This window comes from Vespa velutina, chromosome 6 (genome assembly GCF_912470025.1).
Source record: "Vespa velutina chromosome 6, iVesVel2.1, whole genome shotgun sequence".
Classification (NCBI taxonomy): domain Eukaryota; kingdom Metazoa; phylum Arthropoda; class Insecta; order Hymenoptera; family Vespidae; genus Vespa; species Vespa velutina.
The window spans coordinates 8,695,554-8,722,848 of record NC_062193.1 but is presented as its reverse complement, the minus strand read 5'-3'; the positions used below and the strand labels follow the sequence as shown (position 1 = coordinate 8,722,848).

General features: G+C 26.6%; 4 protein-coding genes and 1 long non-coding RNA gene across 13 annotated transcripts; 2 read left to right on the top strand and 3 right to left on the bottom strand.

Annotated features, from left to right (window-relative positions):
* Window positions 1-1,229: 1,229 nt before the first annotated feature.
* Window positions 1,230-10,199, bottom strand: LOC124949574 (citron Rho-interacting kinase-like). 5 transcript variants are annotated; one of them, XM_047494849.1, is made up of 14 exons: window positions 8,225-10,199; window positions 7,892-8,093; window positions 7,406-7,762; window positions 6,853-7,097; window positions 6,276-6,722; window positions 6,040-6,172; window positions 5,452-5,972; window positions 3,823-5,298; window positions 3,296-3,742; window positions 2,871-3,223; window positions 2,586-2,746; window positions 2,304-2,516; window positions 1,968-2,223; window positions 1,230-1,891 (listed from the first exon to the last, which is right to left on the bottom strand). In XM_047494849.1, the coding sequence occupies exons 2-14, from the start codon at window positions 8,070-8,072 to the stop codon at window positions 1,783-1,785; spliced, it is 4,899 nt and encodes a 1,632-aa protein (XP_047350805.1). In that variant the 5' UTR covers window positions 8,073-8,093; window positions 8,225-10,199; the 3' UTR covers window positions 1,230-1,782. The 5 variants fall into 5 exon arrangements, with proteins under 5 accessions (XP_047350805.1, XP_047350804.1, XP_047350806.1 ...); XM_047494848.1 differs by having other exon boundaries at window positions 7,892-8,081; XM_047494850.1 differs by lacking the exon at window positions 7,892-8,093 and having other exon boundaries at window positions 8,225-10,198.
* LOC124949575 lies at window positions 8,753-10,380 on the top strand. 2 transcript variants are annotated; one of them, XM_047494855.1, is made up of 3 exons: window positions 8,753-8,978; window positions 9,069-10,239; window positions 10,273-10,377. In XM_047494855.1, the coding sequence occupies exon 2, from the start codon at window positions 9,131-9,133 to the stop codon at window positions 10,214-10,216; it is 1,086 nt and encodes a 361-aa protein (XP_047350811.1). In that variant the 5' UTR covers window positions 8,753-8,978; window positions 9,069-9,130; the 3' UTR covers window positions 10,217-10,239; window positions 10,273-10,377. The 2 variants fall into 2 exon arrangements, with proteins under 2 accessions (XP_047350811.1, XP_047350809.1); XM_047494853.1 differs by having other exon boundaries at window positions 9,069-10,380.
* Window positions 10,381-10,439: 59 nt separating this feature from the next.
* On the bottom strand, window positions 10,440-16,294 carry LOC124949572 (oxysterol-binding protein-related protein 9). Its single transcript, XM_047494846.1, has 13 exons — window positions 15,941-16,294; window positions 15,386-15,601; window positions 15,063-15,293; window positions 14,917-14,995; window positions 14,757-14,846; window positions 14,549-14,672; window positions 14,294-14,403; window positions 13,387-13,416; window positions 13,146-13,308; window positions 12,790-13,061; window positions 12,258-12,652; window positions 11,953-12,177; window positions 10,440-11,868 (listed from the first exon to the last, which is right to left on the bottom strand). The coding sequence occupies exons 1-13, from the start codon at window positions 16,046-16,048 to the stop codon at window positions 11,776-11,778; spliced, it is 2,136 nt and encodes a 711-aa protein (XP_047350802.1). The 5' UTR covers window positions 16,049-16,294; the 3' UTR covers window positions 10,440-11,775.
* Window positions 16,295-16,440: 146 nt separating this feature from the next.
* LOC124949573 lies at window positions 16,441-27,070 on the top strand. Of its 4 annotated transcripts, none has more exons than XR_007101103.1 (4): window positions 16,441-16,900; window positions 17,530-20,561; window positions 26,592-26,708; window positions 26,923-27,070. It is a non-coding gene; the product is annotated as an uncharacterized LOC124949573 (long non-coding RNA). The 4 variants fall into 4 exon arrangements; XR_007101101.1 differs by having other exon boundaries at window positions 16,442-16,900; window positions 17,530-20,593; XR_007101102.1 differs by having other exon boundaries at window positions 16,444-16,900; window positions 26,592-27,070.
* On the bottom strand, window positions 20,659-27,293 carry LOC124949571 (DNA polymerase alpha catalytic subunit). Its single transcript, XM_047494845.1, has 21 exons — window positions 27,081-27,293; window positions 26,755-26,955; window positions 26,381-26,687; window positions 25,935-26,259; window positions 25,422-25,850; window positions 24,932-25,291; window positions 24,638-24,854; window positions 24,290-24,558; window positions 24,087-24,203; window positions 23,804-23,987; window positions 23,597-23,731; window positions 23,328-23,503; window positions 22,987-23,227; window positions 22,783-22,922; window positions 22,487-22,692; window positions 22,148-22,409; window positions 21,901-22,075; window positions 21,653-21,822; window positions 21,333-21,581; window positions 21,179-21,254; window positions 20,659-21,093 (listed from the first exon to the last, which is right to left on the bottom strand). The coding sequence occupies exons 1-21, from the start codon at window positions 27,094-27,096 to the stop codon at window positions 20,813-20,815; spliced, it is 4,536 nt and encodes a 1,511-aa protein (XP_047350801.1). The 5' UTR covers window positions 27,097-27,293; the 3' UTR covers window positions 20,659-20,812.
* Window positions 27,294-27,295: the final 2 nt, after the last annotated feature.

Genomic DNA, 27,295 nt, shown 5'->3' with positions numbered 1-27,295 from the left:
ACCAAGAAACATGTCACATCATGCTATATGCCATGAATTTCTACTAAACTTATTCAAATGAAAATCAATTTAAAAGTGACCTTTAAATCCGCCTGTCTGTCCTCTATTTCAAATTATTGATGCGATCAAATTTAACATATGTACTTGCTTCGATCAATGATCTTTTTTTACTTCTTTCTCTTTTGATATTCAAAATATTAAATTTATAGCTAAACAAGAAAAGATAAAATTAAAATAAATTTTATTATAATTAAATTGAAGAGAAAAAAAATTTGTTCACGCTTTCGTTTGATTTATTATAAAATTCTATTATTTATCATCATTTATTCATAATTATGAATTCAAAGGATATAAATTGAATGATTTTAATTGTCGGCAAAGTAACAGCATTTTTCGATGATAAAAGGATGTCAAATTTCATCTGTAATATCTTAAATATTTGATAGTAGAAAATTTTTAATTTAGATTTTACACTATTTATCCGGCACCGTTCGCTTTATAAATATCGTTATAACATGTTTATTATAATAATTATAATATTATATATATATATATATATATATATATATATATATATATATAATAAATAATAAGTAGCAATATTATAAATTTAAAAATATTATATCGAACATAAAAGATCTACATTTTTTTTTGTTATAAAACAATTCTTAATGAATAATCGTCTATACATCTATATTCAAGACTCAAAGGTTGCCGGATATCTCATCACTTTACATAATGCATATAGATTAATTTTATTATCTATCAAACTATTTACATTTATTACATATTTTTAGATTTATTTATGGATAATACTGTATTTATTATATTATTTGAATATTAATACATTTCAAGCAACTGCGTTATATAAAAAATGATTGTTTATAAAATTGAATTAAAATATTACAAGAAAATTGGTAATATAAAAATTGAGATAATATAAAAATAAAGATTATTCAACATAATAAACGATCTTATAATAATAATGAATAAATATTATATTTAAATAATACATTATTAAGAAAAAAGAAATTGCATATATACAGTATTTACAAAACATAATGAATATCTTTATTATATCAATAGTGACTTACATTAAATTACATTAAATTACATTAAATTATAAAATTATAAAATTAAGTATTTTTTATTAACGTGTAATGTCAAAAAAATATATTATATTGTTATTATGTTTTTTATATATATATATATATATATATGTATATATATACACACACAACACGCACAAATACACACATATATATATTCATAAAATTATCGCAAAATATCTTTAGTTTTCGTATATAATATTTAATTAAATAGTACAAAAAATAATTATACTTTTTTTACTTTGTACTCTTTTAATACGTGTTTTGTTAACACGTCATTATGCGCCTTAAATAATACCATACTCTATAGCATTTGTAATATTAAATTTTTATGAAATGAAATCTATAAACAATTGACAGTAAAGTGTATTATTTAATTGGTTTGTTTTAATAAAAAAAACGTTATCTTTTAGGTATTATTTCTTCGTTACATCGAAACTATTATATATCTTATAACGATCAGGAGAAAAAAAAAAAATAATAATAATAATAATAATAATAATAAATGAACGCAAATAGTGTCTTATTTTGATAACCAAATAGTAATTAATTAATGATGAATATACAATGTAAGTAAATATGTTGTATGCTATCCAGACTTAAGATATATATGTACGATGAATGTATGTCAAAATAATAAGTAATTATTCAATAAAAGTTAAAAAACGAAATTTTAATGCTTAGACACATCAGCAAAGTGCACTTTCTTCCCTTGACCATCCAAAGCTTCCATAAGGCTTGAAGTAAAACTGAATTCTGAAGTACTTTCATCGTCTTGTATCCTAAAAGAAATAAAATAAGCAAATCATGTTATAAAATAAAAAACGAACTACTTATAAAAATATTATAATTACATACAATGTATCTAAACTTGTAATACTGCCATTTAGATCAGGTATATTGAAAGAACCTTCTATTTTCAATAACTGAAGGAAAGAATTAACAGATGCAACATAAATTCCTTTCGAATTAGTTACACCTAAATATCGTATACTTGAAAGTTCAACTAGAGTTCTTTCAGGACTTTTAGACGATAATGTATAGGCCTCTGCATCTAATTTTACTATTTCAATTGATGAAAAATGTATGATAAATAGATATGGTTTTCGATAGGCTGAAAAAATGAAACACGTTATAATTTCTATGAGTATATCACAATAAATAACAATATCAAAAATATATATATTTTATTACCAAAAGCAAATGGTAAATGATTCCATGTTGGATCAATATTTCGTGTTCTGTGACCATTTTCATCAACAAACACGCCAAATTCATTGTAACAAAGCAAAAGTTCTATCATCGAAGGCTTATACGATACATTTAATACACAAACTGGAAAAATTCCAAGTTTTGCAACACCAGATAATGCTTCTTTAACTGAACTGTCATCTTGTTCTGGGAAATCTGCATAATCGTTTTTAATTATATGATAAGTATAAAATGTATTTTCGTCAATATTTCTCTATGCCTTACCTTCGACATAATAATTATTGAGATCGATTTGAAAGAATTTATTACATCCAACAATAAGACGATGTTTGGTAAATATAGCACAGCTGCAAGGTTTAGGTGTTTCGAACTCACGAATTCTAATGAAACCTTCACGATTTTCTTCGACAATCCATTTAAATAATCTATGTATTAATAAAATCGAATAATAATAACAATAATAATAATGATAATAATAATAATAAAATTTATCATATACGATTCACAGAACGAAGCTTAAAAATTAAATATAATATTTGTAATACATACATTACGTATGATGCAAATGCAGCACAAAGGAATAAGTCTTGTAGTTGATAGAAATGACAACTTTCAGAACCCGTCAAAACAGCTTTCGTATTTATCGCTGGTCTAGAGCACTCGGCTGCAAGCGAATTACTCCTTAATTGTCTCAAAGAACAATAGACCAATTGTCTATTTTCACCAGCTATCATTATAGCTATGTCTAAATGAGGATGTAAGGATAGTTGATGCACTTTTTTTACACCACGAATTGTTGTAAGTATTCTCGATTTTGTACCACAATATGAAAATAATCCTTCTTCTGCGCCTAACAAAAGAACATTTTCTCCCACCAAATCTACTACACAATTTATGTCCAACTGAAAATATATATGAAACTTGTGTGAAACATGGATTCAGGATAAATTTAATAAGTATAAAAAAAATAATACCTGATGTTTTTCTAATCTAAGTATTGTTTGATACTTTTCATTTTTTATTGTTTTAACAGATAAACATTGACTAGTAATAATTTTTAAAGCTTTCACCCAATTCTTTTTATCAGTCTGACTTAAAGCCATAATATCAAGCCTAGATGTAGGCCAACAAGTTGTTAAAGAATTGGATTCTATTCTAAAGATAAATGGTAGATCAGACTTTGCAGTTTCAATTACTTCAGCTTGCTGTATATTCTCCAGAATATTAAAACCATTTTTTTCATTTAGATTTAAACTATGCATCGGTGCCATTCCAGACGAAGGTTGATGGTCATATATACATAAACGAGATTCTTCTAATCTCAAGTAATTTCTTTCCCAGCAGGATTTTGATCGTGCCGGCATTTTTACCCAGCCTTCCATTGAAATATCATTATTATTATTCTGAACATTGTGAGAACTCTATAAAACATATAATATAAATTGGATAAATCTATATCTATTTGTTTATATTAAATTATTTAATAAATTTTAATACTTACTGAAGTATCTACCATATCAGGTTTATCTGGTTGATCTATAGATAATGTTTGAATGCTACCGCCCAAAGATGATAGACTGTCTTCACTATTCTTTAAAGTTTTACTAAATTGTTTAGTGAAATCTCCAGGAAGACCGCATGTTGCAGGAACGGATAATGAACATTTCAAATGTGTCATTATTTGACATTCGCTACAAATAGCTGCACGTTTTCCAAATTGAATAGAATCAGAGCACGCAGTGCATTTTCCAGCACGCATCGGTAATGCAACGTTAAATCTATGTGGAATATTATGGCCCATTCTCTGTGGTGACAAACGTTTGGTTAAAATGTCGTTCGTTGTTTCCATAACATGTACCATAGGCCTTTTTATATCTGGAGAAGATGGCGAAGAAGGCGCTGATGCAGATATATGCATAGCCTTATACGCTAATAACTGATCCGTTAATGACTTCACCTTCGCTCGTTCTTTGGTAAGTTGATTTTCTAATTCGCGATATCCAATAGGCATACTTGTACTGGTAGGAGGAATATTCTCTTTTTGTTTGGTACCAAGAATTTTGTCGCACATAGTTTTCTTTTTCTTACCACATTCTTCTAATTTTAATTGCAAATAATCGATTAATTTCGCTTGTTGTTGCCGAGTACTCTCTGCTTTAACTTCTCTCTCTTGATAGAATTGCCTCATTTCAGCTAAGACATTTTCCAATTCTGTGATTCTGCGTCTAAGATCTTGTCCTTGATCTATGCTATTTTGTAAATCGGCCATCAGCGAATAATTCACTTCTTTTAATTCATGTAAACTTGTTAAATGTTGACTACTTTCTTCCTTAACAATTATTGCTTCTGCTTTTGCAGTTTCTAATGCACGTTGCATTTCTGAAAAGTCACACTCTAAATCACCACATTTCATACTTAAAGATTCAACCTGTTCAGTTAATTCTTGTACCAATTTTTTATATTGATCTCTTTGAGCAATTAAACTATTCCTTTCGCTCTCTATATCATTTATTTCTGTTTCTAATGTTTGAACATTGCGTTCAGCAGTCAGCTTTAAATTTTTCTCTTCATTATGTGCTGTCTGTATTTCACGTAATTTTATTTCCGCAGTTTCTAAATCCTTTTGTAATTTCATTTTATCTTGGATTAACATATTTTCTCGAGTTTCATGATCACTCGTTAATCTTTCATAATCCGTTAGTTGTTCCTCAAGCACAGTACAAGTTTCCTTCAGAAGTTCGATATTAAGTTCATAACCATTAATTTCCTGTTCTAATTTTTCTATTTTCACTTCTAACTCTATTTTATCTTCATTATGTTTCATACTAGATTGTGATAAGCGCTTATTTTCTGCATTCAGGCTATCTATACGATCTTGATATACTCGCATTTGTTTACGCGTTGCATCTACTTCCCTCCGTAATGCTGCACTCGTAGACTGAAGTTCTTCTATCTCACGATTAGTTTGCGTTAATGCCTGCAATTGCAAATAATAATAAGATCAAAATTTGAAAAAATGAATGAATAAATAAATAAATAAATGCACCCACACACACGTATATTTATGTGTATACGATCGCGAGTGCGCGCGTGCGCGTATACATGTGATCTAAAAAATTTATAGCTTTACCCTTTGCGCTGAATCTGCTTGCTGTTTATTTCTAGATGCTTCTTTTGTAATCTCTGTTAAAGATATTTTTGCGCTATCCAATTCTTTCAATAATTTTTTTGACTTCTCTTCATCTTCTTTTGTCTTATTATTTATTCTATCTAATAACTTCTGCTTTTCTTCCTGCAATGTTTTTATTTTTCCTTCAGCCGTTTTTACTTCTCTTAATGCAATTCGTTTATCCAAATTACAATCTGACAATTCTTTTTCTTTTTTCCATAAATTCATTTGAGCCTGCCTTGCTGTTTGTCGTTCAGCAGAAACATTTTCTCTTAAGGCGTCGAGTTGCTGTTCAAACTTTTGTACTTGTTCTTGTAAATGTGTATTCTTTTCAAGCAAGTTTTCTGAAGAAATTACATTGGTGCCTGATTCCATAAATCCAGATTTTTTAAGGCTAGCATTTTCGGCTTCCAATTTAGTAACACTCTGCTCCAAGCGTTTCAATAGTTCTTCCAAATTGCCAACTTTACGTAAATGTTCCTCTGAAGTAAAACAAAAAATAAAATGAATAATGTAGATTCTTTTGTTTTAAAAATAATTAAACCATACCTTCTTTATCCAAAGAATCTTGTAGTCTTTTCTGCAAAGCAACTTTATCTTGCGTAGCTTGCTCTAAGTTTAAAGCAAGAGTTTCATTCTGTTCCAAATTCATTATAGTATCATTTAAATCAGATTTAGTTGCCTAAAAAAATAACAGGTGTAAACAATTCATGTAATTCACACATATGAAATAAAAGAAGACATGATTATTTAATTAATATATTATAATTTAAGTAAATTCTCACTTCCAGTTGTTTTTTAAGTTGTTCATTTTCTCCCTTCAATCTTTCAAGTTGTTCTCGCATATTAGCAAATGTTTGTTCTGATATCTGTGCATTTTCCAATTGTTTGGTTCTCTCTTGCAACTGTTTCCGTAAAGTTTCTATTTCTGTATCTCTTACAGGTATTGTAACTTGTACCGCACGTAATTGCTCTTGACAATCTTTAAGTTCATTTTGAGCTAGTTCCAAAGCAACATGGAGCCTTGACTGACGACAATGATTAGAATCTTGTTCATTTCTTAATTTTACTTCTAATTCCGTATTTTTGGCTATTTCAAAATCTAATTTTGCACGTAATTCAGATATTTGGTTATGCGAACGATTTGCTATTTCTTCTAATTTTGTTTCAACACCTTGAACGCTTTGTCGATTAAGCTCTCGGGTTTTAGCTAAAGATTCCTTGTATTGTGTCTGTTATAAAAATTATATTATATTATACTTTTTTTCAATCATATGTGCATAAAACACAATAAACATTTTAAAAAATATTTTTAAATTAATTTAGCTTATTATAACTAATTCTACAATATATATAACTAACCTGAAATAATCTAAGTTTATGTAATTCAGCATTTGCAGTTTCAAGTTCACATTCTGCTCTCTGTAATCTTGAACTCATTTCATTATTACTTGTACATAATTCTGTAATGCGTGTAGTTTGGGTTTCAATGTGTTTGTTAAGTTGCACAATTTTTTCTTTTTCTGCATTTTCCCATTTACGCTTAGCATCTTTTATAAGAGCAAGAGCTTTATTCTCTAAATCTCTCCTTTCTTGACGTTCCAATTCTAAAGAATTCATTAAGATAAATTATGCAGAACACAATAAAAGATAATACATCTACTGTATCACTATATTTTCAAAAATGTTTTATGATTATTTATATCACAAATAACAGTAATAATAATAAACATAATAATAATAAATAACAATAATAATAAATAATATTTATAATTATATTTTACAAATATAATTATATGAATATGATGCAAAGATAAGTATATAATCTTCTCTTGTATTCAAAGTATTATGGCAACTTTGTAAAAGTCACAATGTTGCCATTATTCTATCTATGACTAATTCATGAATTATGTACCTAATGTCCTCTTTACTGCTGCTAATTCTGATCTTGTTGTAATTAATTCTCGTTCTAGTTTATCCCTTTCTTTATTAGAAGCTTCCAATCGTTTTACTTTTTCTTCCAATTGATGTTCTAACTGGACAATTTCTCGAACTTTATCTTGCAGTTCAAGAATCTTCTTTTGTTTTTCTTGTATCTCCTTTTTTTTATAATCTAATTGCATTTCTAATTCCATTTTTTCCTTTGAATATTTATCTGACTGCAATAATGGATGCTTAGAATATTTAAATTCAAAAAAAGGTCCTTCCGAACTGTGTTTAGATAAATGCTTAGTTTCCAATTTAGAAGATTTTTCAAAATCCATTTGATCTCCTATTATATAAATATGCATAGATATACACATATATATAAATATATACATACATATAATTAAAGTACATAAAGCAAAAAAATTAAAATGCTTTCAGATAGATTTGAACCACACATACTATCAAAAATTACCTAAATTTCTTTTTGTTTCTACCAAATCTTCATTTTTTAAATTTACTAATTCCTGTTTTAATTTACTAGTCTCTTTATCAAATGTTTGAAACTTGCTTCTATGTATCCTCTTTTCATTTCCATTTTGTGAATTAGAAGGTGACTTAAATTTTTCATCTGTCTTATCATTGGACGCTAACATCTTTGTATTCTATAGATAGTACTTATAAACAATATCATTATCATCTACTCTAGCTATTTATAATATCTAACAAAATGTTTCTAATTCAATTGATCAAAAATATATATCTATATATATATATACATATATATATATATAATTTCTTTACTTACTATATTTTAAATACTTGTTTTAAATAATTGTTATGACAAAACCAAATGTCTTCCCCATTTGAATATTTTTTTCTTTTTCTTACAGATATCCATATGCACTGTTCATACCGTAATATGATCACTTAACAAAAAGTTAATTTTTATCATAAATAACAATGCGATTTATATCACTACATTCAAATAAATAAATAGTAATCTTTTGCCGGATTGATATAATTACATAATGAACATATCATTTATATAAGAAAATAACGATTTAATTGTATAAAATTATAATTAAAATGAAACGATCAAACGATTGCAATTCGTCATTTATAACTTCACTGCATCTTTCAACAATACACTATTCATAACGGTCGCGCTACAAACTCCATAATGTTAATATTCAAAATTATCTCTCATAGGCATTACAATGATTCGTTTTGGTCGACACATTTCTTAATCTAAATAACCAATAGAAATGCAGATATAAGTATAACAAGACATCTTTCCATTAAACATCTTTAACAATTTTCAAATAATTCTCTCATAAAATGGCGGACAGAAGAAGTTCACTGATTGGTGAATATTTTTCTGATTAAGCTTAAGTTTGATGATTTTCGAAGTAAGATTAAATGGAAAGGTTATTATACAATAAAAAATTCTATTATTTGAATATATTTACAAATTATAAAAGCCTTATAAATAAAGAAAACTGAAGATCATCGTAATCGAAACTAAATTAAAAAGTGTAAACATACACGTGGAGAATCATGTAAGTAGTATGTCTAAGTTGTATACAGTATGTTTCGTGCATGGAGGATTTTACAAAGTAAAAATATTATTTCTCTTTTTAACATTGTAGTGAAGAAGTCCATGAAACGAAGGAAGTGTATCAAAATTAAGAGGACAGTAATTTTATAAAATATGGAATTGATTACAATAGAATTAAGACCTCGTCTTCGATCTTGTACAGTTTTTCTATTTATGCAAAAATCCATAACCTTAGATAAAGTACAAATTAAACTCTTGGAAGCAAGTATTATGTTGTCAATAGGAGAAAATGTAACATATATCACATTACCAAATATAAAAATTGTACCAACATCGTTATCTTCCTTGAGTGTAATAGATAGATGGGTGTGTTTTCGTTTACATACACAGCCATCAGATTCAGAATTTGGATCATTTCAAAGAGAATTTATTACAGATACAAAAACACAATTTAATACGTTAGAAAGTAAGAAAAAAATAATTAAAAATTCCAAATGTACGATATTATGTACATGTTGTAAGAATGTATTTTGTAACAAGCTTTATTTTCAAAGAGTTTTGCCACTTCCTAGTGTCGACTTTGATCCATCTGAATGGTTCTGCAGTAAAAAAGACATAGATTTCATATCATTATTACATCCAAATGAATTAGATCTTTTTTATGGTCCATTCTTTTCAATAATAAATAGTAATGTCTTTTACAATTACAGAAAAAATAAAAAAGATATTTTATGTAACAGATGTTTGTCAAATGTAGGAATTCAGAATAAAGATAGTTCATTTAAGATTTGGGATTGTTGCATTAATTATAAATTGGAGACTGATGAAATAATTATCGAAGAAGTATCTAATCCTCTTCATGATTTTATAACAATTATTAAAAATTTCATTAATAATAATACATTTGGTGAAATTATTCTAGAATGTTTATTAGATAAACAATCGCATTATATAGTAATTAAACCAATGGATATAAGGTTAGGTATACTTACAGAAGGAAATATAAAATGTAACGATGGCAAGATTAATCTAAAAGAAGCTTTTGTTACTAAAGTATTATACAAATATGGAACAGACAAAATGATTTTACCTGAAGATTCTATTAATGCAAAGAATTATGAAGTAAGTTTATCTATGATTGAAGCTGCATTTAATTATTTATTATTATCAACAAAACGATTTCCAAAACATTATAAAACCATTGAGGATTATTATATTGGTTATATAAATATAGAATAAAGTAATTACCTGTTTTGTCTGTTAAAAAAAAAAAAAAAAAAAAAAAAAAAAAAAAAAAAAAAAAAAAAAAAAAAAAAAAATGTATATGAGAAAATATATCATTTATCAAATGACTTATTTTTTTAAATTTCATGTATCATGTTATGCATGATATAGTACATACAACACATATATACATATATATATATATATATATATATATATATATATATATTTTTTTTTCTTTTTTTTTTTTGAACAAATTAATAACATTTTATTGAATCATCGATTTACAGTTTTCTTAACTTATTTCCACTACTATGCTACTAGGCTGTATTGTACAGTATTAATTTCCTATATTCTGGCACTATATTCCAATTTTATTTAAAAGTATTACCACTGCTTTAGATATAGCAGCTCTAAAAAATTAAACATAAATTACATACTTTTATAATTTTTATTACTTTTTAAAGTGCCTATTATTTGCCAAATTAAATTTGATGCAAGAAAATATAGAAAGATAAAAAAAAAGTATGTATAATATTAATGTATACGTATAATTAAAGTGTATGTACGTAATTGTCATTTTCTCTCATTAACTTTTATCGATTTACATATGTATATGTATAATTTTACAAACATCAAGAAAATTAATGTTGAAAATGCTAATAAAACTATCTCCATATCATAAAAGAGAAACATACATTTTGAATTGCTACTTTTTCTTATTGTTAACATTTTTTATGTATTTGATGCAACCAACATATATATATAAGTTATAGAAAAGCTTGTGAATTATATAGTTTATACTTAAAAACTTTCATGAAAACAATGTTTTATATAAATTTTTACGAAAATAATTAATCACATGATCTTTCATAAGTATTCATTGTATTAATATTACTCTACAACTGCTGTTGTACTATTAATAGACAATGATATAAAATATAATAAACATGCAGATTTTAAGAATCATATGCATTAAAGATAATCATTTATAATACTTTTGGAAATTTAATAATCTTTGATTAATTGTTTTAATGTGAATTATTTCAATTTTAATGAATTTTCAAAACAGCAAGATATATTATTTTATCAATTATTTTAGAATGTTTAAAATTATACATATGTAACTTGAGTTATAAATGAAATCTTATACATAAATAATTTATAGACTATATATTATAATTACTCTTACATTCTTCTTTAATTACGTACATTATACAGTATAAGCATTGAGATGTATTGTATGCATCTATCACTGATAGTTCTATAAAAATAAATCTTTAAGACTAATTAATTACAATTAATATAAATAATTTCATTTCTTGCATCCTCTATTTTGTTTGTATAATAAAAGCTTATATACCAAAATTATATAATCAATTAAAATAAAGTAAGTCTTAATTATTTGTTCTAATTATATAAATTCTGGATAACATAAGTATATAATATTTTGGACATTAATGTCACTAAATAAGATTTTATTAATTGTAGTTTTCTTTAAAGAATTAGGCCACAAACATCATATTATACTGCAATACTTACATTTTCATTTTGTAATTAAGCATCATGTGCATCTACGTTGCACTTGTTTCATTGTGAAAAACATGCAATCTTTCAGATAGTGGTGCAGTATAAGCCCAACCATTGTCTTTGATCTCTTTAAACAGCTATAAAATAAAAAAGTGTACATTTTATAAATGGTATCACAAAGTAAATAACAGTTCTTCACAATATAGGAGTATTATATTTACTTTTGTCTGCCATGTTTCATTATTCTCTTTGCGTAGACGGGCTTCATCTCGTTGTTTTTGTTCAATTGCGTATTTTGCAGCTGTGGCCTTATCCATATCATTAATACGTAAACCCATTGTTACTTCTCGCCACACTTTTCGTGATTCATATTCTTCTTGCTCGCATATTGGTTTAACTAACTTTTTTTCTATTGGAAGTTCTCTTACATCAAATGTTTCAACTCGCTAAAACAATAAAAACAACATAATTATAATAAATATATACATGATTATACAAAAAAGCACATAAAATATTTTATATTTACTCCATCGACCCATTTTGCTTCCATAGCACCATTCCATTCTCCATTTATAACAAGAAATGGTTTTTTATCTGCTGGTTGAGTAACATGACAAGTAACTCTATTACGTTTCCCACCATAAAAAGGTTTTGTTAAAAATTCTACTGTTGCATGATATCCAGTTTGTGCACAACTTATAGTGGCTGTTCCTCCTAATTCTATCCAGGGAACAGTAAGAATTGATCTGCCATAACCATTCGGAAAAGTTAAAACATATTCTTCACCATGTTCTAGTACATTTACCCAACCCTTTCCAATATTATGCACTCCTATACTGAGTCCCAAAAATTTGCTTTTTGTCCAAACATGAGCAGAAAAACTTATTTTTTTTGCATAATGTTCTGCATAAAAAGCACTCACTACAACATATACATGTAAATATTTTTAAACAAAAAAAAAAAAAAAAAAAAAAAAAAACAAAAAAGAAACAAAAAAAAACAAAAAAAAAAATAGGAGTATAACTATAAATTATTTATAAACTATACAATGTATATACCTGGAGGATGATGAGAGACTTGTTCAGCGATGAATGATAGTTGATTTTCTTTACACCATGGAACCGGTCCCTCTATTACATTTTTTGTATCAATATTTACATCATCTGTACAATTTTCATTAACAAGATTCCAATGACATCGGAAAATTTCACCTAATATAGGATTGTATGGTTTCTTAGCTACACCAGATCTACGGCCAGCATGAAAACTGCATAAATACCAGCGTACTACTTGTACCATTCTTTCTCTAGGTGTAGGCATATCTGCAATGCTATAATTTATATGTGTATACATTAATATTACTTTATTTTCTAAATATTTTTATAATATTATTTTTCAAACAAATCATATTTACCTTACAAATTGATCAGGATGAGTAAAATAATCTGCATACATTTCAAGAAGCGATCTACGTTCCAAAATAAAGGTAGGTAATGCAACTTTTGTTAAATCCATACCAATTTTTACTTGTGACAGAAGATGTGTCACAACTGATCCATGACTTTCCATGGAATCCACTAAAATGAAAGATAATAATTTAAATTTAAAAAAGTGTTAGCTATTAAGTATAAGTTTTAAAATTTGAAGATACTAACTTTCTGTGTCGCTCTCTTCCTCGTACAAGGCTGTAGATACACACATTTTATCATAAAAAAAAAAAATAATAACACGATTGTAATATTTATACATTAATAGATATTTTCTTATTATTTTGAAAATAAGTCAACGATCAGATTTGTATTTTTTAATATTTATTATCAACTTAACCTTGCATTTTGAAAGATAAATGCATAACTTACTATTTATATCTATGTTCAACATATTGTTTTTGTAGAATATACCAACTAGTATCCATTCCTAAAAACTCTCACTTCTGTCAAAATCAGCTATGGTTGATGCAAAATACTTTGTTGTACAATAATTTGATCATATATTGAACAAACATCAACAAAACTTTCATATAACTCTGTATGATAGTTCGTTATCATGTTTTGTAATATTCCAATATAGATTCAATTGTTCTTTCTAAAATTAATTATTAAATTTCTCAAAGAAAATTGACTATCCACACAACACAGTGCTTCACATATTATGTGACATACTATCTAATCAATAATCACAACGATCGGTAAAGTCAATTTCGATAAATCTGTGTTACCGACATTTAAAACACATTCTAGAGGACAGCATATTCATTACAAATTTGATGAGTTTTGGAAAAAAGAAATCTTTACTATCCTACTTCTTTAATTTCTACGATATATAAGAAAAATTAATAATAAAATATTTTAATAAAAATATACATAAAAAAATATAAATTGTATATATATATATATATATATATATATATATATATAAAATATATACATACAACAAATGAAAAAAAAAACATTTATAACTTATTTTGTCATACGATTAAAGTGCTTTACACCTATTCTAAATACCGTTTTATTTCTTTTTATTATATTGTAGGGAGATAAATAATAATTAATAGGTACTTACCATCATAGTCTACAGAACCATCTCCCTTCACAGGTGGTAATGGAGATTGTTTACGCATATCTCCAGCAATTTCTCCAATTGATTGAAAACGATCACTTTCACGTCGTCTACTACACAGTGTGTTAATGCATTATATAATATTAAATAATGTATATACATATCCTCATATTAATTTGTTAATATAATGTTAATATTTGTTAATATTCGTTAATTTATCACCTATCTTGGGTAAAAATATGAAATAAATATACTTACAGTGTGATATGATTTTGTGCTGTCAGGGGAGGTGACAATTCATCAGCAGCATCATAATAATCTTCATCTTCATCCGACGAGGAATATGAAAACTGAGGTACTGGGAGATCTCTGTTATCTACAACTAAAACATAATAAAGTACATTTAATAATTTCTATAAATCTAATAAATTAATATTTTTTATTGTAAATAAATTAGAATATCAACCATTAGATAAATTAGGTATTCTTGATTCTGTACATTCTGAACCCAATTCAATACCAGTTTGTACTGTTGATTCTGGTTCTGTAACTGCAACTATAAATATTTCATAAATCAATATTCGAAAAACCACAATAGATTTATATAAAAATAATCACATAAATACCATGATTTATAGGTGGTGTAGCATTCATTGTATCAGTAGAAGGTCCTCTATATATACCATTAACAGGTATAGCTGTGTTCTAGAATCATTCACAAGAGAATAAAAAGTTTGATTCAAAAGAATGAAGTATATAATATCTATAATACCTTTGCAATTTGTAATTGAACAATGGTATGCTTAACAGAATTCAGCATTGCATTTGCTTGTGTCAAAACTGCTGCATAACTTTCTTGCTTTTCTTCACTTTCTGTTTCTATACTTTCCTGTTTTGTTTCAATTAATTTTATTTGATCAATTAACAGTTGGAGATAAGCATCTGCTTCTGCCACTTTACGATTGAAATCTTGTTTGGGTGGTGATTTTTTTGGATCCCATCGCTAAATTCCATAAATTCCATAATTTTTCTACATATCTGTATGAAATAATATATTATAAAAAAAAAAATAAAATGATGTGTTTGTAGTCATACCGCATGCGAGTGACGCAGTATTGTATCTTCTAGAGCACGGACCCAACGTTCACGTTCCTCACCATTGCGCGTTTGGAAATGAAAAGTTTTTGGATCATCTTTGTATGATGATGTAGTTATTGTAAATGTACTATCATCTTCATCATCAATACCTATAATTGCACCTCTTAATCGTACACATCCTCTACGAGCACCACGCATCATTTTCTCTTTACTCTAAAAAAATAAAATATGTTTATATTTTAGTCTTGTCAATGCTTCTTATTTAGATAGAACTAAGAATTATTGAATGGCATTTATATTTATTAAAAACTAAGAATCATATTAATTATTTATTAAAAATACATTTCTAACGTAAAAATAAATTATTATTCTTAATTATACAAATTTTGATTTTCTTAAATTTTTCGATTTATGTGATATGCAAAATAAATCAATTTAATAAAATCTTAATTAAATTAATTATAAAAGCCGCGAATTTGTGACGAAAAGAGTAACCTGTAAAGAATACTAATATATTTCATAGATTTTATGTAAATTTTCAACGATACTCACAGTATAATATGATAATAAGCCAGCATTGTCATCTAAAACAAACCACCGATATTGCCATCCATTAACAACATTTGTCCATTTACTAAGCGAACCTTCCATCGTCGACATTATTTGTTGCGCTCTTGCTGATTATGACTGTGTTAGAATTTATATAAAAATCAGAGTGGAAACTTACAAATATAAATCTTGGAATTAAGTTCTAATCTATAACGAACAATTTCATTCGCAAACACATATCAGGCTCGATCGAATATATACACACACATGTATTTACATGTGTACAATCCAATGAGAACAATCCAACCTAACAAATATAAAATAATTTCAAATATCAAATTGCATTTTTTAAATATTTATTGTGGCCCCTCTTTCTTTTTGCACTTATACAAATCGTAGATATGAAAATAATTTTACTAAAATGTATTTAAATTATTAAAATCATTGAAAAAAATATATACAAATCCACCTATTATTTCATTGAATAATATTCAATTATATTCCTTTGTAAAGATCGTAATTTTCTTTTCACATTGATAATAATGCATTTAAAGTCCATATTATTTTGAACAGATTTATAGATAATTTTTTGTAGTATGTAATGAGTCGCCATCTATAGAATACATACACAAAGAAAAAACTTGATGAACTGGCATTTGCTTATTCAGTCAATGATGCGTATTATTTCAAATAAAGAAAAAATAGTGTAGTATAGAATTATTTACTTTATTTCGAAGCATTAGCCAATTCATGCAGAAAATATTGTTTTATTCATTTAAATTATTTAAAGATTAATTCAATCATTTAAATAAATCATTATGAGTTCAGAATTAATACTAGACATACGATCGAATTCATAAAATTTGACAACTATCAAATTACGCGACATTAATTTAAAAAATAGAATAGAAAATTTAATATACAAGACTGCGGCAAAAGTTAATTTATCCAAGGAGTCATTTGGTAAGAAAATTAATTCATTTTTATTTTAGAGAATTTATTTTTCTAACCTATCTTTATCATTCATACCTTTCAAAAATTTATTATTTAATAACGTGTTATTAAACAAAACTTATATATTGTGGATGTATCCTGGAAGATGAACTTTAGAAGCTTGTGGACTTAAAAGTAGTGCAATGGTGTATCTTTTAATGAAAAAGGAAGTAGAACCTCCAGTACCAATAAAATATATATCATAAGAAAAAATATCCTACAATTGGCTTCTACGTTTAAATCTTTTATTGAAAATCTTGCATTTAGAAGTGCTTTACATGTAATTATCAATGATATAATATACTTTTCATTAAATATATAAGAAAGTAAAGACTCTTGTATAATGTATTTCAGCGTTTAAGTAAAAGACCAGAAGTTATTGATAATATCATTTCATCATTTTTTGGATTGTATGAAAACTCTGTTGCAATTGCTATGTTACAAGATTCTTATCTAATGGGTCATTTTATAGATGTAGATACTATTAAAAGATAAAATTTTTATCAACACATCTATACATTTATCAATAAATCTTTATTAATATATTAGATTGCATAATATTAGTATTTTTATTATTAAATTATTTAACTGTATTACAGAATTGCAGAATTACATCCAGTATTTGTAGAAGATGCACAAAATTTAGCTGCTGCTGTACATGAAGAAGCTTATAACAATGATACTGCTGGTACTAATTCCTCCACGTTGAATACACCATCTACTGCATAGTCTTACAGTTTAGATAATTTGAGCGATTTTATTTGCATTGAAATATACTACGATATATTGAATCTAAGTCTAAATTATATAACGAAAGTACTATCGGGTAAATGGCTTCATATTTCAATGCATTTCCAAAATCTTTTGGATCTAATTTTTAATAAACATTAATGTACTTATGTTTTACATTAATTATATTTCACACATTTATCATACTTCAATAAATAAATAAATTAAATATAATAGAATTGTAAAATAATTTCTTAGAGAAACTCACTGAAAAATTCTATTTGTCATAATAAATAGAATATATAGCACTGTAAATAGCTATCTATATGAGTAATCAATTAGAAACAAAACATAAAGTTTGAACAATTAACAAACACTTCAATTAATTTATTTTCAGAGAAGTATAATCTGGCATATGGTTTTTTCTTGCTTTTGTCAGATTCATTGCTATTTTTGCTACATGCAAGAATGTTTGTGATACACTAACTCGATTGTTAAGTTACGCGTGAAAAGTCTATTATTTATATAGGCTTATATACCGACAGAACAAGCGCATAATGGGAAAACAATGTTGCCCTATTGCGCTTGTAGTTTGTTTTATCCACTTGTGCAAAATCATAAATTAGAATGTAAAATATCAGATCATTATTTTCATATATTAGTATGAAATTTTTTAATAGTTTTCTATCATACCTTATCATTCTGTAGGAAACCAGAACCATATGTGCGGTCCCAATCAACATAGACTGCAAGATCTAATTGAGAAACACTAGGACGTACATTTTGTAGAGCTTCTTTAAAATCATCAAATGTTACCGATCTAATTTCTTCAGTTTGTATATTTTCTAGTTGACTAAATGGAATACTTCTAATAGGTCCCATACTAGCTTCCTTACATAAATTAGTCATATCAGCACCTGAATAACCTTCTGCTTGTCGAGCAATATCAATAATATTTTGCTCTGTAATATTATTTGGTACCGATGTTAACAAATTATTTACAATTTGTCTTCGTGCTTCCAACTCTGGTAAAGGAATGTAGAGTCTTTTAACAAGACGACGACGTGCTGCTTCATCTAATTCTTGCGGTCTATTTGTTGCACCTATTATTAAAATGCGATCATCTTCAGAAGTTGCTGCACCATCTAGTTGTACTAAAAATTCGGTTTTAAGTCTTCTTGAACTTTCATGCTCTGTCTCTGATCTTTGACTAAGTAAAGAGTCTATTTCATCTATGAAAATAACTGAAGGTTGATGTACTCTAGCTACAGCAAATAATGCTCTAACCATTTTTTCTCCTTCACCTATCCACTTTGAAGTTAAAGAGCTTGCTGATATAGAAAAAAATGTTGATTTACTTTGTACTGCAATGCATCTTCCAATCAATGTTTTACCCGTACCAGGTGGTCCAAATAATAAAATTCCTTTTGGTGGTCTACGTAAGCCAGTAAAAATATCAGGTCTTAACATAGGAAATACAATTACTTCTTTAATAATTTTTTTAGCATATTCAAGTCCTGCGATATCATCCCAAGAAACTGTTGTTCGTAAATCCATAATTTCATTTTTAACTAGCTCTATCATTTTTGGATCAATATTTTTCAACCTCTCATCTTCTACTTCTGTCGAATTACTTTCATTTTCTGTTGTGTTACCTTGGCAATGCATTACTTTTTCTTTCTCACGTTTAAACGGACACACAAATCGAGAATTAATAGAAGATTTACCACCTAATGTCTTCTTCTGTGCTGGCCTATTCTTTAAACTTTGTTGAGCACTTAGTTCATCTCTAGCAGTTTTAAATGAATAACCTGGATTTCCTAAGTTCTGAAATTCTTCTTTATTAAACTAAAGAAAAAAATTTCATAATTTTACTAAATTTTTATTAATTGTAAACACACTATATTTTAGCACACAACAAATTTATAACTTACTTCTACACGACTGTTTTTGTCACCATAATGTCGTGCAGATGATGAAGCAACATTTATTTCATTTTTCTGAAAATTCTTATTTATAAGAGAAATTTTATCATCATTTGCCTGAATTGTTTCATACATTGGCCGTGTTTGTACATTACATTTTCTCCTTCTTGTATCCTGTGTCTTCCACATATCAACAATATCCTGGATATAACCATCATTAACAATTCTTTCTTTGCATGACGAAGTATTCTCATCTTGACATGGCAAACATTTTACGAAATCAACTGCTGTTTTTACATCGTTTAATCCTGATTTCCATTGTAATGGATCATTATTACTTTCAGCAATTTTCATTTCAACTAAATTCCAATAATTCCCGCTCTTTTCTATCTGTTGTTGATATTCTTCTAGGCCTTTTTCGAGCAAACATGTTGCTACATCCTCAAAGCCCCTGTAATTCGATAATATTTCAACTAATGTGACAAATTAAAGAATAAGAAAATAAAGACTCTCGAAGAAAATAAACTCACGATCTTTTTGCTGTTAAATATTTCACAGCAAGACAACGTCGTTCAATGTCCAGTATTTTATGTTGATTTTGATTAAGTTTTGAAAATTTTAATTCTTGATAAGCTGCCAAAAAATTATTATATTCTTTGGCAATGTCCTTTGTATTACAAAAAGACATGATTTTGTAACGTTTTTTTTAAATTGCTTCTTATTTTTTAGTTTTTATTTGTAAATTAAATTTAAGATTTGGACGAACGACGATATCACGTGACCTTGAATTCTATTCGACTACTATTGAGACTTCTAGCGGCGAAACATACAAACTAATTTTATTTTTGTCATAAAATGTGATTTTCAAGCATTTTCGAAAACAAAATTTAAAAATTGCTTGTACAATTTGATTTTAAAAGAATAATAATAATAATATACATAATAATAATACACAACGATTTAGAAATGCAGAAACAGTAAGACGATAACTAAATTGAGTTAATACGCCGTACGTAAAAGAAGCTTGTAGAATTGTTTTATTTATGCACTATCGAAACATTTATTTATTAGTTTAAAGGGTTATAAACTTGTACAACTTTTTTTTAATAAATAACAAGTACTTATACGATAAAAAGTTGTTTTTGACATTAATATTTTATTACAAAATATTACCGAGATATAAAAAATATAATATATATAATAAAAAAATGCATCGATTACATTTATTTCAAGTGTCCGTATTCATTAAAAAAGTTTTGTTACTTAGATTTATTATAAATTCATCATCTGATTCATCTATAATTAGATTTTCTGTATTAGGTGTTTCTTCATAAGACACATCATTTTCAATAAAATTATTGGATCGTTTAGAATACTTTGAATGCTTGCATGTAAATATTGCACCTAAATTTATAACTGAATATGCATTACACTTTAAGAATTTTTCAGTAGTCTCTCTTAAGGTTTCATATGCTGATATTACTTCTCGTGAATAGTTGCTTAATAGAGCTAATAAGTGAAAAATATTATGTAAATAAATACTCTTTAGATCATAAAAATTAAATTAAAAATTAAAATTGTTAATAGTACTTACATTTGTATTGAGGTTGGTTTATGTCAAAAATATGATGATAAAAACAAATTTGATTATACAGTTGCATATCTGAATACTAAATCAAATAAATGCTTTTTAATATTTACATTGTCCTTTTAAAATCGGTAACGAAAAAAATAAATGGTGTACTTACTACTCTATGCATAAAAGCATCCATGCATTTAGGACATTTAGGATACTTTGCATTAAAAGTTAGTGGTAATTTTTTAGTTCTATATGAACAAAGAGGATTTTCACATTCCAGCCAACTTTCATAATAAGTATCTATTAGAGATCTCAAAGCGAGTTGCAATTCGTTTTGTATAGCCTTAAGATATTTCCATGGAGGCATTGTACATTCTGGATTAGGACACATACCTAATGATAGACGATTACCTTCGGCCTGTGAATATATAATTTAATAATTATATTAGAATTTAATTCTCTAGTAAATCAACTTTTTTCTTTACTCACAATTAGGGATGTAACACCATTCAGCGTAACTTCAGCTTTACATTTTTCATTTTTACAATTGAATTTTAAAGGAAAGCAATACTTAAATCTGTCTTCATTTATCAAAATTGGTGCATTAAGATTGTTTTGTTCATTAACTGTTGCTTTCGATTTATAAACATTTTCTAAACCTATTTATAATAAAAAAAAAAATATATATATATATATATATTATTCTAAAAAATATTATCTCTTTTCATTACAAGTACCTAAATTTCTCGCCAATAATACATCGTCTATTCCTTCTATTGGTTCACAAATCCTTAATACAACTGGGAGTATTTGATTCATCAAATAATAATTAATGTCGATTTTTAAATTATCCTTTTTCTTAAATTCATCAATATGATAAGCTCTTTCTGTAGCAGACTTATCTGTTCCATCCTAAAATGATATATTATAACATTAAACATAGATCTTTAATTATTTGCAAAATAAATAAATGTGAATAAAAACCTCGCATATAATATAGGATATAGTATCACCAACTTTCCACATTCTACCACCTTCTTTATTTAATCTTAATGCAACTGAAACATGCGCTTGTTTTCTATCAGGATATTCATGAGGATTTTTAGAAAGTTGCTTAGTAACAATTAATGAAGACAAAGGTACTTGATTTTCTCTGACACTTTTTGAAACAGTTTGTAAAATACTAAATATTTCTTCCACTCGAGTGTCATTCGATTGCTCGGAAAATAGCTGATTCAAAATTCTCCTACAAAATTATACTTACTTTATTAATTCTATAATTACTAAAACAACAAATAAAGAATATGCATTTAATATACAAACTTTCCAGTTTCACAAGCTAATTGACACCAATCTCTTCTTACAATATCCAAACCTTTGTGTTCTTGATTTAATTGTATCTTTCCATTTGGTAATTTAGTCATAGTAACAGCAGCATATTTCTTCTTTTGCAAAAGTAATAAATATCGAAATACACCATCAATATCCAATTCTACTTTTTTATACAACTTGTTCACCTCTTGTTTGATCTGTTTCATAAATATTCATAATTAAATAAAAGATATAAAATATATGTTACAAAAATATAAACTAAGCTAAAATGAAAACGTCAATTGTACCTTTTTTCCAATAGAAAAAACCTCATCATAATCAAGAATATTAGTTTTTATCATTATAGAGTCAGTATCTCCATAAATAACATCGTAATTTAATTTTTCCACCATACGTTTTGTATCTTGCAATATTTCTCTACCCTTTGCTGCAAAGATGTAATTATCTTGTAATTTTAATATAATAACAACAAACTTTTTTATGAAACCTACATGTTATTAAAGCAGCTAATCCTTTAGCATAAAATCTGCAATGGGTTGCTCCTAAACATCCATACATCGAATTCGCTGTAAGTTTCAAAGCCATTTGTCGTATATTGTATTGTACTTTTAACTCTGATGAAATATTTGGTGCTTTCATTAATTTTTTAATCTCAACTCTACTTTCCACGAGTTTACGTATTTCTGTAGGTATGACGCCTGGTTCTAAACTCGAATCTGGTATTTCTAAATCCTACATATATAATTTATATTAAACGAAATTATACATATATATATAGATATATATTATATATTTATTATTTTATATAAATTTACAAACTTATAATTTTTACCTCATAATCAGCATATGCTGCACCTGGTACTGTGGTAAAACATAAATTGTACTCTTGTATTATACTAGGATATAAAGAATTAAAGTCCATTAATAAAATCAATGTATCATAAAAGCCTTTTTGTGCAGTTAATACTAAACCACCTGCATAAGCTGCCTTTTTTCTCCGAGGATTATCTATATATATATATATAGAAATATATTAAAACATATTCATAAATATACCTATGCGATATTTAATTATTAACTCATTATCATCATATAACTTACCACCCTCAATATCTTTTTTTAATTTTCCTTGCTGTTTATCTGGCGTTATGTAATTTTTTAAATGAAAAGCATGTAATAAAAGATATTCATTTCTTTCTGCTCGACCAGCTGATAATGTTCTTGATAAAATATTACCTGAAAACATCGCGTAATATAAATAAATATTACATCTTATAATTAATATTTAAAATTAAAGTTCATATATACCAGCTATAGAAGTAATTTGCAATGCAAGTGGTAATATTTCAAGTTCAAATGTTATAGACAAAATATATGATGCTTCCATCAAAGTACGTTTTATAAGATTTTCCATTTTTTCTACTGTATTATAAAATAAAGGGCATTCTCCAGGCTTTAATTCTTTGTACTCATTTTCATTTTGTTTTAAAACCTAAACAGTACAATATATGATTTGTACACACTTTATTCTTCACTTAATTTAATTTTAAATAATTCAATAAATAATTTAAGAATAATATAAATCACTTACTGCTATGCAAAGTGATTGCAAATCATAACTCCTAACTTTTAAATTTAATTCTTTTGCTGAAATTTGTATATCACAAAGAGGACGGCCAGCCATTGCTTGACCTATATTAATTTTTCCCTAGAAAAGATTTATTTTATCAACTAAAGTTTTATAATTGTTTTTTTTTTTCTTTTTTTTTTTAATATAAATAATATGATACCTACTTTAATAATAGGATGTACACTACGTTTTAATTTCCCAATTCTACTCCAGTTGGATACCCTAAGATTAAAAATCCTATGTAACAAAACATCGAATTGGAATCCACAATCATAACCAATAAATAAATCTGGATCTACATTTTCTATTATCTTAAGCAATTCTTCAAGTAAATCATGTTCATTTTCACATCTTATTATTGTAGTATATTTGATTTTTGACAATACTCCTTGTGCTTGTCTTGGCCATGGAATATCTCGTGGCTTAGTTATAACTATTTAAACAAATTAAGAAGACTATATTAGCTATGTTATTTAAGTATACTTAAATAACATATTAAGCACACAACATACTGCAAAAACTTTGCTTGAATAAATGTGGTGGTTTAGGCCGTTCTTTGTCAATATTATATTTATGATGAAGAAGAATTCCAACCATTACAACTTCATTTTGTTGTGATTTTGCATGTGCAGATACACGTACGTTTAACGTTGCTATTACCATTGGAGGTATTGCTAAATTTTGAGATTCTGAACTAACAGAAATATTTTCCATTTTCATGCATGTTATCTGTTAATTAAATATTTACAAGATTAAATTAATAAAAAAAAATCGTTGCTAAAGAAATAATTCGTACTAAAACATACATTTAATTTACACCAACTTGTTTGTATTCCTGTAGGAATTGCACATTTGACATCTAACCAGCAAGGACCCTTGATATTTCTTTCTATAAGTAAAAGTTCTAAACTTTTTACTGTAGTTCCAAAAATTTTTTCTATAGCAGGTCCTGAATACCCTGAATCTATAAGTGGATAATTTGTAGAATATCTAACTTCTAAGTAGTCAGAAAATTTAGGTGTATCTTCTTGTTCGAAAGCATAATATTTAGAAACTTGACTAGATCTGAATTCTTTGATCCCTGATTTATTAGCAAATTCATTGAATTCTTTATATACATCATGTATGCTAGTTTGTCTTGGTTCTGAATCAGAAGAATTTTTTATCTAAAATTTATAAAAATTTACCTAAAATTATCTAAAATTTATTTTTTAATTCTATAATAATTGTGATTCATGATTAAAATACTTTCTATTTCTAATATTTCTCAAAGAAAGTAAGAAAATATTTACTTACAAATTCTCTAGGTAAAAGATAAATTCTTCTTGGAATATTTTTTACTGTAAGACAGCAAGAACAGTATGTTTTAGTAGATGGAACATAAACTTTTCCAAATAAGTATACAATGCCTGGTTGCTTAAAAGAATCTTCATATGCATCCCACCAGTAAAAACGAAAAATTTGTTCACCAGCTGAATTTTTTATAAATGGTATAGACACATCTGCATTCTCTGCAGAAACTTCAACATTTGTTGCTTGCATCCCAAAATCATCATTCCATATTTGATTAAAAATTTCAGAATTTTCCTCTAGTATATCAGAATCTTTGCAGAGTGTTAGAGATTTAGTCTTAGTATGATTTTCAGGTTTCGAAATTGTGGGTACTGATCCTTTCAAATGTTCATTTTCATTTAAACTTGAATTTTCAAAATCTACTTCAAACAACTAGATCAGAATTAATAATCTAAATTAAGATAAATACTTGTATGCATTTGTTTGTACAGAATATTAAACAAAATTAAAACTCACATCACCAACATATTCACTGATGTCTAGACTTTCATCTTCAATTATTTGACTAGCTGATACTTCTTTCACACTGCTGCATTTATCTATGGATAATGATTGGGACTCATCACTGACATCATTAATAATTTCTTGACTTGTACTTTGGGGACGTGCATCATTATTTGATGTCTTATTGATATTTATTGATTTTTTCTTAGAATCTATTTTTTCTAATGTACCAAACATTGGTTCATCATTATCACTATCATTAGCTATGTCCATACTTAAACATATATCATTGTCACTTGTTGTTACTTTTTTCTTACTTTCTACATCTTGATTACTCCTAATATCAAAGACATATATAGTACTTTATATTTATTAACAATATAAAATTATATAAAATAATATATTAAATTATTTTTGGTATTAATTATATCTTATATAAAATAAAATAAATTACTTACATATTATTTATACAATATGTTTTACAAAATTTAGCTCTACCATTGTTTGAATCAGATACTTTTTTGGTATCTTCCTTTTTAAGTTCACTCATTAAGTCTCCTAAAATATCATCTTCGACAGTATTATTAACTTTTTTATTAGAAGGCATTAGCATAATCATATCTTGAATACTCTTTTTGCTTTTAGTAATATTCTTTTTCTTCTTTCTAGGTCCTGAATTACCATGCTTCATCGCATGCTGAATACTACTTTCATCTAAGTCATCATCAAAGATTTCTCTACCATCTTCTATGTATCCGCTTTCACCTATTTTTAGAATATAACAATGTAATTTTTTCTATATACTTATATCATATATTATAAGATTAATTACCATCATCAACAATCCAATCATCATTTTGACGTTTTATAACAGTTTTACTATATTCCTGTTCATCGACCTCTTCATAAACATTTTCTAATTCGTCAATCTCATACTTGTGCTTACTACCTTTTAATTGTTTCAATTTTTGTAACGCTAAAATACATGCACTTTTTCCAGATTTTTGCCTTCTCGTTCTACCTGAAGGGGATTCTAATTACAAAATATAAAATAATAAAAACATTAGTATACATTATTATTGCCATTGTTTTAAATTCATTGTAGCCTTAACAAAGATTTTACATTTGATCGATAAATATATCCATAATATGATTTACCTTGTGCTTCGCTCATTATTCCTTTGTTAATATATTACTTGAATAAACGATTATTACAAGAAACAATATCAGATACTAAAAAATATAAATGGAACGAAAGAAGCAGACGATAAATAGGCATCCAACAAACCTATAACATTTTGGCGGGAAATTTATCGTATACTATTTCCAATTATTTCGATTCTCTTGAATCGAAACTAATATCTTGTAATAGA

Excerpts from the sequence above, each read along its gene's own strand:
- LOC124949574 (XM_047494849.1), bottom strand. The coding sequence starts at position 8,072 with ATGTTAGCGTCCAATGATAAGACAGATGAAAAATTTAAGTCACCTTCT. Across the intron at positions 7,763-7,891 it reads AGAAACAAAAAGAAATTTAG|GAGATCAAATGGATTTTGAA; the intron begins GTAATTTTTGAT and ends TTTATATAATAG. Across the intron at positions 6,173-6,275 it reads AACTTAAAAAACAACTGGAA|GCAACTAAATCTGATTTAAA; the intron begins GTGAGAATTTAC and ends TTATTTTTTTAG.
- LOC124949575 (XM_047494853.1), top strand. The coding sequence starts at position 9,131 with ATGGAATTGATTACAATAGAATTAAGACCTCGTCTTCGATCTTGTACA.
- LOC124949572 (XM_047494846.1), bottom strand. The coding sequence starts at position 16,048 with ATGTCGACGATGGAAGGTTCGCTTAGTAAATGGACAAATGTTGTTAAT. Across the intron at positions 15,602-15,940 it reads GCTTATTATCATATTATACT|AGTAAAGAGAAAATGATGCG; the intron begins GTGAGTATCGTT and ends TTATTTTTTTAG. Across the intron at positions 14,996-15,062 it reads TTCAATTACAAATTGCAAAG|AACACAGCTATACCTGTTAA; the intron begins GTATTATAGATA and ends GAATGATTCTAG.
- LOC124949571 (XM_047494845.1), bottom strand. Across the intron at positions 25,292-25,421 it reads ATCTTTTACCTAGAGAATTT|ATAAAAAATTCTTCTGATTC; the intron begins GTAAGTAAATAT and ends TATAAATTTTAG. Across the intron at positions 21,255-21,332 it reads ATGCTTTTATGCATAGAGTA|TATTCAGATATGCAACTGTA; the intron begins GTAAGTACACCA and ends TATTTGATTTAG.